Here is a 13324-nt window from a genome sequence, read left to right as displayed (position 1 = left end):
ATTCGTAGTAAATGGCAAAGAACTTCCTTACCCTTTCTTCAGACTCACATGGATTCATAAGTAGCACATGGAAAGAAACAAAACCATGTGTAAAAGAGGAAACAGAACAAGAAAATAAACAAATGTTCGCTCTCCCTGTAAGTTTAATGAGGCACCTGTTTATGCTTATTTAATGGGCGGCGAAGAAATCACACCTGCCATGTCGGAAGTATGAAACCGGTCCCTTCGGATAGTGCCGGGAACACTATATATATATATATATATATATATATATATATATATATATATATGGATTTCCTAGAAGGCAGACGTAGTCATATATATACACACACACACACACACACACACACACATATATATATATACACATATGCCAGAAGTTTTTAAATGAATGCTTTTGTCAGTCGTTCAACACACGGGCCTGTGAATCTGAGCTAGGGAACCTGGGGAGCCCCGTTTTTAGAAAGGTTCCCTCTTCGCTGTTTATCTGCTAGGTCCCGTTCACTCACACTCCGTATTTCACCTTGCATCTGAATCAAGGAGCTCTGTCCCCACTCCAAGATTGAGGCAGGAGAATGAATCATTCTCAGAGCCTCCAAACCCCGATAACATCTAAAAAGAACCGAATCCCCAACATGTTGCTGGAAACTAGACCCAAACGAACCTCGGCCAGTGCTGTTATCAAGACCCCACCTTCAGTGATCTGTGAAATAACATCTCTTATTCACCTGACATCGCCTTGAAGCAGACCCTTCCCTGGACTCCTGAAGGAACACACACCCTGGACCCCTTCCCAGTGTAAACCCCTGACCCCAAGCAACAGAGAGACTTGCTCTCCTTCCCTGTCTGAGTCTCCCAGACATTTCACCTAACGATACCCCATCACTTACGCTATTCAATAAACTCTGCTTCTACTTCCTCCTGGCTCGTGTTCGATTTCTTTTTATTTCGTTTTTCTGAAGTTTTTAAAATTTATTTATTTATTTATTTATTTAGTGATCTCTACACCCAACATGGGGCTCAAAGCCTCAACCCTGGGATCAAGAGTTGCCTGCCCTTCTGACGGAGCCAGCCAGGTGCCCCTTGTGTTTCATTTCTATCCTGCACAAAACCCAGTGACCCTCTCTGGATTGTCGGATCGGGCCTGCCTACATCAAAGCCATTATGTACCCGGCACTGAACCAGGTACCGCTGGATCAAACGGGCAAGAGTGTGGGTCCTGACACATCAGTGACCATGCCAGCTCTGGAATGACCAGCTGGGGACTCCATATACGTGAGGTAGTAATAAACACTACCCCTGTCGAGGCCACTGTTGTTTTGGGTTTTCTGTTACTTATGACCAAGTCCAATCTTATTTAGACTGAAGGTAAATGAGCTTTCACCAGCTAGTGTCTGGCTTTTTCTTTTAAGATTTTATTTTATTTATTTGTCAGAGAGCTAGAGAGAGAGAGAGCACAAGCAGGAGGAGCGGCAGGCAGGGGGAGAAGCAGGCTCCCCACTGAGTAGTGAGCCCGATGCGGGACTCGATCCCAGAACCTTGGGATCATGACCTGAGCCGAAGGCAGACACTTAACCATCTGAGCCACCCAGGCGTCCCTGGTGTGGGGCTTTGTAATGGAGCAGGAAGCAAGATCATCAAAACAGAGTAAACATACGGGAAGGAAGTGGAGGTCTAAGCAGTGTGGAAAAGGTATGATGTCATCACCATGGAAAGAGAGAGTGATCTCATCAAAGAAACATAGTAAAACAGCTGGGCAGTGACAAGTTCCTTCTTGAGTCTCCAGAAACAGGTACTCAAAGAAGCCAATTTTTAAATGCCCTAAATGAATGAAGATGTACAGCATGACATTATTTATTATAGAAAACTTCAGAAATTATATAAATGTCAAACAGCAAGAGGCTTACATCACTTATAGTATTTTTTAAATGATTATTAGGAAAAGTAGATAGCAATAGATAACCTATACTTTATTATCATATTTATATTTTATTTATTATATAGAAACAGTAGAATACAAAATAGTACATACACTAGGGTTACAATCACACGTGGAGGGAAAAAATTGCAAGAAGTACCAAATTACTAACAATATATTTTTAATTTCCTTGACTTTGTTACATTAGTATTAAAAACTATTATTTTTAAATAGCATGTAAGAATCATCTCATTGAGTAGAGAATAGTCTCGAAAAAGTAAGATGTCTCGTGTCTCTCTGTGACCCACAGAAGCCATGAAGTACTGCTATGGAAGACTGAAGATTGTTATTGAGTTGAGCGGCCTGAGATGGCATGATGACTCGGGAATAACGCTCCTCTCTCTAACCAGTGCTGGGTTTTCTCTCCTGGTCACAGGGACTCTGATCAGGTGGTCAGCATCCCGAGTGTGGACCCTGCTCTGTAGGTGGGTCTTGTGCCTCTCCCTGGACATGCGGCTCCCAGCAGGGCCAAAGACCATCCTTGATGAGATCACTCTCCCAAGCACAAGATGACCAGCCAGTCACAGTAGAACAGGCTCTGCAGAAGCCCAGAAGGATGCTTCCCCCTAACGGGAAAGTGAAGACAAGAGCACTTCACTGGCTTGGGTGAGTAGCCTCCGTTCTCTGCCACGTATGTCTCTCACTGCTCACTTCCTTTGTTCATTTGCTCACTCTGATATTTGATGAGTGTCTGCTACATGCCAGGCACCATCCTAGGTGTGAACAAGTCAGACGCACCTCATGGGGCGTACAGTCATGGGAATTAGACACTAAAGAGGTAAGTACAGTATTGTAGATTGTCTTACGGGTGCAGGGCGCCATAGGAACAGCCAAGTAGTGTCGAGTGAATTGGCTCGTTAGAAACCGTAATCATCATTTGGTAACTGACCTACGAGTGCCACACTAGAGTAGGTAAGCAGGGGGAGGCAGGTGATCAGAGCAGAGAGGCAGGCTGGGCTGGGTCTGGCAGAGCCGTGTAAGCCATGGTCAGGCTTTTAGGCTCCAAGTGCCACGAGAGGCCACTGGAGAAATTCAAGCAGGGGAAGGATGAGAACTCATATATGTTTTTGAGAGCCCTCTAAGTGACTAGGTTCTGGAAAACGGTGGCTCCAACTCAAGAGGGCACTGAAGGGAAGCCCAAGGTGACAGCCATGCAGCAGACCTGACTGAAACAGAGGACAGAGGGCTCCAAAAAGGGAGCCTCCAGAGGAGGATGGGCAGGAAGAGGATTTTTAAAAATACCTGGAATGCTGGAGCATTTTTTTTTTAAGAGTTTCTGATAAAGGTGAATGAATTGCAGAAATAGAAAAAACTTAGCCTAAAATTCATGTGGAATCTCAAAGGACCCTGAGTAGCTAACACCATCTTGAAAAACAAGAACAAAACTAGAGGACTCACACTTCTTGAATTCAAAACTTACTACAGAACCACAGTAATCAAAACAGTGCGATACTGGCATAAAGATGGACCATGGGATAGAATGGAAAGCCCAGAAATAAACTGTTGCATACACAAATGACTTTTGACAAGGGTGCCAGGACCATTCAATGGGAAAAGGACAGTCTTTTCAACAAATGGTGCTGGGAAAACTGGATATCCACATGCAAAAGAATGAAGTTGGACACTTCCTTAACACCAAATACAAAAATTAACTCAATATGGACCAAGGACCTAACTGTAAGACCTAAAACAATAAAACTCTTAGGAGAAAACATAGGGCAAAAACTTCACAACACCAGATTTGGCAATGACTTCTTGGATACGACACCAAAAGCACAGATAACAAAAGGGAAAACAGGGGCGCCTGGGTTAAGCCTCTGCCTTCGGCTCAGGTCATGATCTCGGGGTCCTGGGATCGAGCCCCACGTCGGGCTTTCTGCTCAGCGGGGAATCTGCTTCTCCCTCTCTCTGTGTGCCTGCCTCTCTGCCTACTTGTGATCTCGCTCTGTGTCAAATAAATAAATAAAATCTTTTTTTAAAAAAAAAGGGAAAACAGGCAAACTGAACTTCATGAATACTTAAAAAATTATGTGTGTCAAAAGACACTAACAGCAAAGTAAAAAAGCAACCACAGAATGGGAGAAAATAGTTGCAAATTATATATCTGATAAAGGGTTCATAGCCAGAATATATAGAGATAACTCCTTTTTTTTTTAAGAGATAACTCTTAACAGCAAAAAAATAAACAATCTGATTCAAAAGTGAGCAGAAGACTTGAATAGACATTTCTCTAAATATACATGAATGGCCAAAAAGAAAACAAAAAGATGTTCAATTTCACTAACCACTAGGGAAATACAAAATGAAACTACAATATCATCTGGTACCCTTAGGATGGCTATTACTAAAACAAACAAAGAAACAAACAAAAAACTAGAAAGCAGCAAAGTGTTGATGAGAATGTGGAGAAACTGGAACCCTTCTACACTGCTGGTAGGAATGCAGCCACCGGCAGCAATATATGGCAGTTCCTCAAAGAATTAAAAATAGAGTTACCATATGATCTAGCAATTAAACTTCTGAGCACATTCCCAAAAGAACTGAAAGCAGGATCTTAAAAAAATATATTTTTAAAAGATTTTATTTATTTATTTATTTATTTGAGAGAGAGCATATGAGCATCAGCAGGGAGAGGGGACAAGAGAGAGGCGGAGAGACTCTCAAGCAGACTCTGTGCTCGGTGTGGAGCAGGACACTAGGCTTGATTTCACGACCTTGAGATCATGACCTCATGACCTGAGCAGAAATGAAGAGTCAGTCGCTTAATTGGGTCACTCAGGTTTCCCAGATTTTTTTTTTTTAAGATTTTTGTTTATTTATTTATTTGACAAAGAGAGACACAGGGGGAGAGGGAACACAAGCAGGCGGAACGTGAGAGGGAGAAGCAGGCTTCCTGCAGAGCAGGGAGCCTGATGTGGGGCTCCATCCCAGGACTGTGGAATCATGACCTGAGCTGAAGGCAGACACTTAGCGACTGAGGCATTCGGGCTCCCCCCAGGCTCCCCAGTCTTGAAGAAATATTTGTAAACCTGTGTTTATGCCAGCATTATTCCCAAGCAGTAAAATGTGGAAGAAACCCAAGTATCTGTCTACAGATGGAAAGATAAGCAACATATGCTCCATATGCATAACAGAATATTATTCTGCCTTCAAAAGTTAGGAGATTCTGAAATATGTTACAACATGGATAAACCTTGAGGGCTAAGTTATGCTAAGTGAAATAATCCAGTCATAAAAAGGCAAATACTGTATGATTTCATTAATCTGAGGTACTCATGGGCTCCTTCCTGGCTCAGTAGGTTAACTGTCACCTTCGGCTCAGGTCATGATTCTGGAGTCCCAGGGCTCAGTGGGGAGTCAGCTTCTCCCTCCGACCCTCCCCTTCTCATGCTCACTCTCTTTCATTCTCTCTCTCTCAAATAAATAAATAAAATCTTTTTTAAAGGGGCACCTGGGTGGCTCAGTGGGTTAAGCCTCTGCCTTCGGCTCGGGTCATGATCTCGGGGTCCCGGGATCGAGCCCTGCATCGGGCTCTCTGCTCAGCGGGGAGCCTACTTCCCCCTCTCTCTCTGCCTGCCTCTCTGCCTACTTGTGATCTGTCAAATAAATAAATAAAATCTTTTTAAAAAATCTTTTTAAAAAATCTGTTAAAAAAAAAACAAAAACAGAGTGATAAGTATACTGCTAGAAACATGCAATGGACTTTCAGAAATCTCCTAACCAAGATCTAGAAGCAGAAGCAGAGATCAATACAAAGTCCCAGGGGTGGGCTCAAGGGCATATCACCCCACCCACCTCCCCAACCCCCCTGGGGTGTAGCAAGTAGTTTTGTGTGAATGTGGTTCATTTTGTGAACTTTGTGGGTGTGAGGCAGGGGCCAGCCTTCTGCTGCCATTACAACTTTTCATGTTCTTTTTTTTTTTTTCTCTCACTGCTAAAATATAGTTGTAAAAATGGTGATGTCATTGAGGCAGGTGGAAATTTTAGTATCATCCTTGAGGGTTTATGAAAGTGCTTGAAACCTTAATCCACCCCCATAAACAGTAATATGTATAAAGAATGAAGAGTTGTCTGTGAAAAAAATATATATTTACGATCATTACAGCCTTTCTTTTTTTTTAAGAATAGTGGATAACTAGAGCATTTAAATATCTAAGAATACTCTTGTTTTACTTTCAAAAATAGTTAGCTGTGATCATTTGTTAAAAAAAAAAAAAAGAAGTCTTCAACTGGTTTCTGATCTATTATTACAATCCCATGTGACCTGGTCAAGGCTAATGAAACAGCCATATTTGAACAGTGAGTTTTGAGGCTAGGTAACAGTTCCCAAAGATAGAAAACAATGAATATTATGGATTTGTGCACTGGACCTTAAGAGCCCTGTGCTGTCTTGAGCCTCCTTACACATACAAGTAGTACAAAGAATTTAAGACAGGGGTATCAGGGCCCGCTGGGGAAAAACTTTCCTGTACTCATGAAGAAAAACCTGTACCAGATATTTTGAAACCTCTTACCGACCCTTGGCTAATCTTCAGCCCAAAATGCAATGTAAGGTAGAGCTAATCCCAGAAAGCTGGTTTAAACCAACAGCCACCAGTCTACTGTGTCTTTGAGAAGTCTGATTTTCCTGCTTTGCTCACACACATACTGTTTGGGAAACAGCCCGTGACTCTGAGGCAAATGATGAAGCCGTTGTTGGGAGGTTGGAAGGTTCACGGCAGCTTTATGAATACTGGTATTGAAAATACCCCGTATTGGGGCGCTTGGATGGCTCAGTCGGTTAAGCATCTGCCTTCGGCTCAGGTCATTCAGCTCAGGTCATGATGCCAGGGTCCTGGAAGGCTTCCTGCTTGGCAGGAAGTCTGCTTCTCCCTCTGCCTTTCCCTTAGCCTGTGCTCTCTCTCTCTTCCTCTCTCTCACTCAAATAAATAAATATTTTTTATTTGAGAGAAAGAGAGAGTAAGCACAAACAGAGGATGGGCAGAGAGAGAAGCAGACTCCCCGCTGAGCCGGGGGCTCCGTCCCATGACCCTGGGATCATGACCTGAGCCGAAGGGAGACACTTAATCGACTGAGCCACCCAGGTGCCCCTAAATAAATAAAATCTTTTTTTTTAATTGTTTAAAAGATGAAAGAGCTAAATCCTCAAATAGAGCAGTAGGTCAATAGATAATTTTTAAACTGTTCTATCAAGAAAAGGCAGTATAATCGTATTATTTTTTTAAAGTGGTGGCAACTACCAGGAGAGTATGAGTTTCTGTATAATGATGTTGAGAAAAGCAGGAATTTTTTAATTTTTCTTAAGGACAGGTCCCATGCTTCTCATTAAGTTTGTAAGAAAATAAAACAAGAAAAAAGGGTTTTGATAATTATTTTTAAAATAGGTCCCACTGGCTGCTCTAGGAAGAACAAATTGAAGAAGACTGACTTTTGTGGCCCCTGGGTGGCTCAGTGGGTTAAAGCCGCTGCCTTCAGCTCAGGTCATGATCCCAGGGTCCTGGGATCGAGCCCCGCATCGGGCTCTCTGCTCAGCGGGGAGCCTGCTTCCTCCTCTCTCTCTGCCTGCTTCTCTGCCTACTTGTGATCTCTGTCTGTCAAATAAATAAATAATCCTTAAGAAAAAAAAAAAAAAGACCGATTGTCAATGATTTTACCTTGCCTCTGACCACAAGGCAAAACAATACAAAATAGCCCTGCAATGTACTTCTAGGGACCAGTTTTCAAGAGAGAGTATTAAAGACTTAAAGCACTGCCTAAACATTGTATAAACTAGCACATGGAGTCAGCATGAAGGGCCTATGTGATAACATGCTTTCTTCTGTTTATTTAAGAGAAAAAAAAAAAAAAAGCAGCTTCCCATACAGCTGTAGGTCATTCTACAAAAAAAAAGTCATCTAGCAAAGCCCAATATGGCACCTGCTTTGTTCTGGTAAGGCTCCAGAATGACAAGATTCCACAGTAGCCAAATACATGGAGCAGAGGAACAGCCCTGGGTGCACAGCAGGGCACTGAGCAAGGTCAAACACCCTGGAGACTTCCCTTGGTCACTCCACTGGCAGAACAGAGAGGCCCCACCTACTGTGGGTACAGGAGGGTGCAGAGGAGGGGCAGAACAGAGACTAGGAAGCTGGTCTAGACCAAGATCCTTGAGAATCAGGAAGCCCTTGTTAAAATAAGGATCTAGACAAAGCGTACAGACAGGCTGGGCCTCACATCCCCGTGAGGAACGTGAGAATCTCCTGGGGTGCAGGAGGTCAGCTACCTCTTTGGAAACGGGCTCTACATCACCTGTGCGTGTCCACATCTGGAAGACATTGTCTGATCACGCCAAAGACTGGCAGGTGTCCTACTGTGTCCTAGCTGCTTCCCTAGAGTGCTGGGAACCACAGCCATGGTCACTGTCCTATTCTGACAAGGTAGCACCAATGTTCACAGGCTAAATTACACAGCAGCACTTTACCACGCAGCCCCAAACCCGGCATGCGCAGGGAAGGGTGAGAAAGAAGCCACACACCCACGCTGCCCATCAGACCCACTCCGGGACCATCCTGGTTCCAAGGAACGCTGACTCTCCCCTCTCAAACAGATCCATGGAAAGTTTTCTTTAAATAAGTATTTCCGGGGCACCTGGTGGCTCAGTGAGTTAAGCGTCTGCCTTGGGGTCAGGTCAAGATCTCAGGGTCCTGCGGTGGAGCCCTGCCTCAGGTTCCCTGCTCAGTGGGGAGCCTGCTTCTCCCTCTTCTCCACCTTCCCTTGTTCTCTCTCTATCAAATAAATAAATAAAAATCTCTTTAAAAAATAAATATATAGATATAGATATACATAAATAAATATTTCCATGGGGCATTTGAGTAAGAGTATGTATAAAGAATGTGCTGACTCAGGGTGCCTGGGTGGCTCAGTAGGTTAAGCCTCTGTCATGATCTCAGGGTCCTGGGATCAAGCCCCACATCGGGCTCTCTGCTCAACAGGCAGCCTACTTCCCTTTATCTCTCTGCCTGTCTCTCTGCCTACTTGTGATCTCTGTCTTTCAAATAAATAAATAAAATCTTAAAAAAAAAAAAAAAGAATGTGCTGACTCATGCCTTTTCTGGAGCATCTACTTAATCTGGCCAAGGGCTTTTCCCCTTCCATGGAACATTCCTCTCTTGGGCGTGTGCCGGCCCCTTCCTCCTTGTACCCCTCTTGCCACCTTTATTTGTCTGTCCCCTCTCTTCTCCTGCATTCACAAAGGTATCCTTCCGGAGGCCTTTCTTGGGGACCTTATATCTTTTCATTCTTTCTCTTTGAGGCACTGCCTTTAATTGTCAGCTCTGTGCTGATGGTAAGAGTAGCTGACAACACAGGTGTTCAGGATGTGTCATGCCCGTGCCTGGCACTGAGGGATTAGACGTGGTTCATGTCCCATTTTTACGGAAGTGAGGAAGAAGGGCTGAGGCTTGGTGGTGGGGCGGGAGGAGGGAGGTTGACATAACCAGCCACCCAAAGTCACAGAGACACTGTCACCCTAAGGAGCACAACCGGGATTCAAACCTGGCCAGTGAACCTCCGAGCCCCCACTGGTAACTGACGCCTTTCCATACTTCACACAGTTCTCTATATCCTCTCCTTCCCATGGCCTTCCCAGACCACCGATCCTGGCATGGGGCTGGGGGCTTCAGAATGATGCTGGCCTTGGTCCTCACCATGGCTAACCTGTGGTTAGCTACTGTTAATGCTGCCTCTGCCTCTTCTTCCTCCTCCTCCCTCTCTTCCCACAAACAAGTTCCTCCTCCTGACTTCCTAATTTCTGCGGCCCTTACCTCATTCTCCACTTTACGTTACAGGGAGCCTCCTCTGAGCCCTCCTCTCCTCTAGTGCTCACCTTCAACTGGTTGCCTGGCCCTGTGGCTTTGACCTCCTCTGGCCTTGGCTAGTCCTCCCTAATCTCCTCCTTTCCTCTCCCTATGGCCTCCACTCAGGAACAGACCCCTCCTCCCAGCCCAGTTTCCTTGGCCTCTGCTGGACTCTCCTTATCCCTACCCCTTCCTCCTCCACGAACTTGAAGCCAAAGCCTGCCCTCTCTACCTTGCTTCCTCGTGGGAATACACCTTCTAACCAAGGTGGCAACCCTTACGTCTGCAAATGCTGCCTCAATTAGAAATCCTCATATAGGGGCGCTTGAGTGGCTCAGTCGGTTAAGCACCTGTCTTCAGCTCAGGTCAAGATCCCAGGGTCCTGGAATCGAGTCCCGCATCAGGCTCCCTGCTCAGCGGGGAGTCTGCTTCCTCCCTCCCTCTGCTCTTCTACCTGCTTGTGCTCTCGTCCTCTCACTTTCTCAAATAAATAAATATTAAAAAAAAAAAAAAAAAAGAAATCCTCATATAGACAGGCACCTGGGTGGCTCAGTCGGTTACGCATCTGACTTCGGATCAGGTCATGATCTCAGGGTCCTGGGATCCAGTTCCGATCTGGGCTCCCCGCTGGGTGGGGAGTCTGCTTCTCCCTCTCCCACTCCCTCTCCCCCTGCTGTGCTCTCTCTCTATCTCTCAAATGAATAAATAAAATCATAAAAAAAGAAATCCTTACACAGAAAAGCTATTTCATAAATATGTAATAAATCCAGTCAACAAATACCCACTAGTGTTTCCAAAGTTTTCTACCATATCCAATCACAACCTTCTTGCCCTTGAAACATGCAAGTGATTCCACTCTGTGCTAACCACAGTCTGGCCTCACCTACCCCCTGAGTGAGTGGAGGCTTCACAGATGCTGCTGAGGTCTCCAGCACGTTCCTTTCTGCCCCTCTGTACCCAAGCCTGGACAACTGTCCCATCTGCCTGATTCCTGAGCATTTACACGCAAGGCACTGCGGCAGCGCTGGGGGCTCCACTGATGGCGACACCCAGTGCCTGCCATGCAGGAGAGAGAGCTTCACACGCAGGGTCAAATGGCGACCCACCACCTATCTCTGGCAATGCCGAAGGAGCCGTGCAGACAGCACTGCTGGGACCATCTAGCTGAGCACCAGCCTCCCCAAGACATTCACGGAGCCCTTGGTCCACGCAGAGTCCTGCTCCACTGTTCACCAGCCCTAGCAGCGTGGCAACGTTGCGTAACCTCTCTGCCACACCGTTTCCTCATCTGTAAGATGATGGTAAGCCAGCTACCTCTTAGGGTAGCTGTGAGGCTTAAACGAGGAGCATGTGTAAAGGCTTTAAAACGGTGTTAGCTGGGCAGTCAGTTGGCTCAGTTGGTTGGTTAAGCATCTGCTCTTGATTTTGGCTCAGGTCATGACCTCCCGGCCTTGAGACTGAACTCCCCTGTCGGCTCCCAGCTCAGCGTGGAGTCTGCTGGAGGGTCTTTCCCTCTTCCTCTCCCCACCGGAGCACCTCTCTCTTTCTTTCCCTCTCTCTCTCTCCCTCAAATAAATGTTAAAAAATACATCTTTTTTATTAAAAGATGTGATTTATTTGTCAGAGGGAGAGAGAAAGAGCACAAGCAGGGGGAGCAGCAGTCTCCCTACTGAGCAAGCAGCCTGATGTGAAACTCGATCCCAGGACCCTGGGATCATGACCTGAGCTGAAGGCAGATCAACTTAACTGATCTGAGTTAACTTAACTGACTGACTTAAGCTAACTTAAGTCTTTTTTTAAAAAAATATTTTATTTATTTATTTGACAGACAGAGATCACAAGTAGGCAGAGAGGCAGACAGAGAGGAGGAAGCAGGCTCCCTGCGGAGCATAGAGCCCGATGTGGGGCTTGATCCCAGGACTCTGGGATCATGACCTGAGCCGAAGGCAGGGGCTTTAACCCACTGAGCCACCCAGGCGCCCCAGTTAACTTAAGTTTTAAGTTAAAACTTAAATATAAAATCTTTAAAATAAATCTTTAAAAAAAAAAAAAGAACGGTGTTAGTCACAGGCTGTGCACAGTAAAGTCAGCTATTATTTGATATAAAGGGTTACAGGAAATTAGAGATAAAAGACATCTTTGCAAAATCTCTCTCAGGATCTCAGATACTGTCTGAAAGTATAAGGCCAGCGGGGGGGGAAAAGGAGTATAAACAGAAAGTCCGCCCCCCCCCACCTTCACCTCTAACTCCAAACCCAGACTTCCTTTCTGCGCGCACACACAACCCCCGCCGCCCCTGCCCCTACCCACTCCTGCAAGCAGGAGGCAGCACCTGGGAGCCCTCTGAGCCTGGAGGCTCCTGATCTCACCCTGTCTCTGGCCCTTCGGCTTTACAGACACACTTGCTCAACCAACAACTCTTCGCTGAGGATCCATCCTCCCCCAGCTCAATGGCGGGCAGTGGTGGGCTTGCAGTCCCCCAGTTCAAAACCATAAACTGACAAATGTTAGGAAAGAACAGAACATGTGGCACGTGAGCAAGCAATAGAGCCTGCTGGGCGCAATCAGGAAAGGCTTCCCTGAAGAGGTGACATTTGGGCTGATATCTGAAAACAGGTGTCACACTTTGAGGCATGGGAAGGCAGGTCTCTGCCCTAATTTTTCCCACTATGACAATGCCTACAGTGGGACCTACAGGTTGGGCAGAGCCCTCAGGGAACGGGGCATCCCAGGGCAGGATCTGAACCTGGTCAGTGAAGCCACAGCACCAGGCTTCTCCACACACTTTGGGGCCAGGGCTGGGCTGGGCAGCTGTGAAGCCAAATGCAAGCAAGTAGGATCCCAGATAGGAGACTTTGAGGTGTGCTGACTTCCTGCTCCCGCCTTAAAGGCGGTTGCTCCGCTACAGACTCTTGAGGGGCACCTGGGGAGCGACAGGACTAGGGGAAGAGGACTGGGGCAGGCGGACGCTGGATGCCGCGCAGCTCTGCGCCGGGACATAGACCTGGGGAGCGGACTCCAGAAACAGGCGAAGCTTCTTGCGGGGAAAACCCTCTTGGTCTCCGGGGGAAAGCGGGCGCGAACGGGGCTGGGACAGACCGTTCGAGTCCGCGGACCTAGAGAAGACAGTCCCCGAAGTGGGGGTGGGGGGTGCCTGCCGCTGTCAGCTGGCGAGGCTCACCCAGGTCCCCCAGATCCGCGCCTGGCGTAGCCTCGGGGACATCGGCGGCTCTCCCCCGACCGTCCGCTCCACGCCTGGGTCTCGGGATCCTCGGCCGGGAGATAGGGGCGCCGCGCCGCTGGGGCCCAGGGGGCAGGGGACGCGGGGACCCGACCCCGGGGGCTCAGGGGCGCGCGGCGGGCTGGGGGCCGGGCAGAGAGGGCACATGGCAGCGGACAGGTCCCCGGGCGGCGCCGACTTACCCAGAAGTTCGCCTTGAACAGTGCGCCCGTCATGGCCGGCGCGCGTCGCAGGGGACGAGCCGAGCGGAGCTGCTGGCAGGCGCCGGGT

The 13324-nt window shown here is 47.0% G+C and overlaps 1 protein-coding gene across 1 annotated transcript in view; it reads right to left on the bottom strand.

The window, feature by feature from the left end:
- PSTPIP2 (proline-serine-threonine phosphatase interacting protein 2) overlaps nt 1-13324 on the bottom strand; it is a 77626-nt gene extending 64302 nt beyond the window's left edge. The window contains exon 1 of the mRNA XM_044243058.1: nt 13237-13324. Within this exon, the coding sequence (XP_044098993.1) occupies nt 13237-13269 (33 nt within the window). The 5' untranslated portion in view covers nt 13270-13324. The remainder of the gene's footprint in view (nt 1-13236) is intronic.

This window comes from Neovison vison, chromosome 3 (genome assembly GCF_020171115.1).
Source record: "Neovison vison isolate M4711 chromosome 3, ASM_NN_V1, whole genome shotgun sequence".
Taxonomy (NCBI): Eukaryota; Metazoa; Chordata; class Mammalia; order Carnivora; family Mustelidae; genus Neogale; species Neogale vison.
This window is presented reverse-complemented; position numbering and strand designations above follow the sequence as displayed.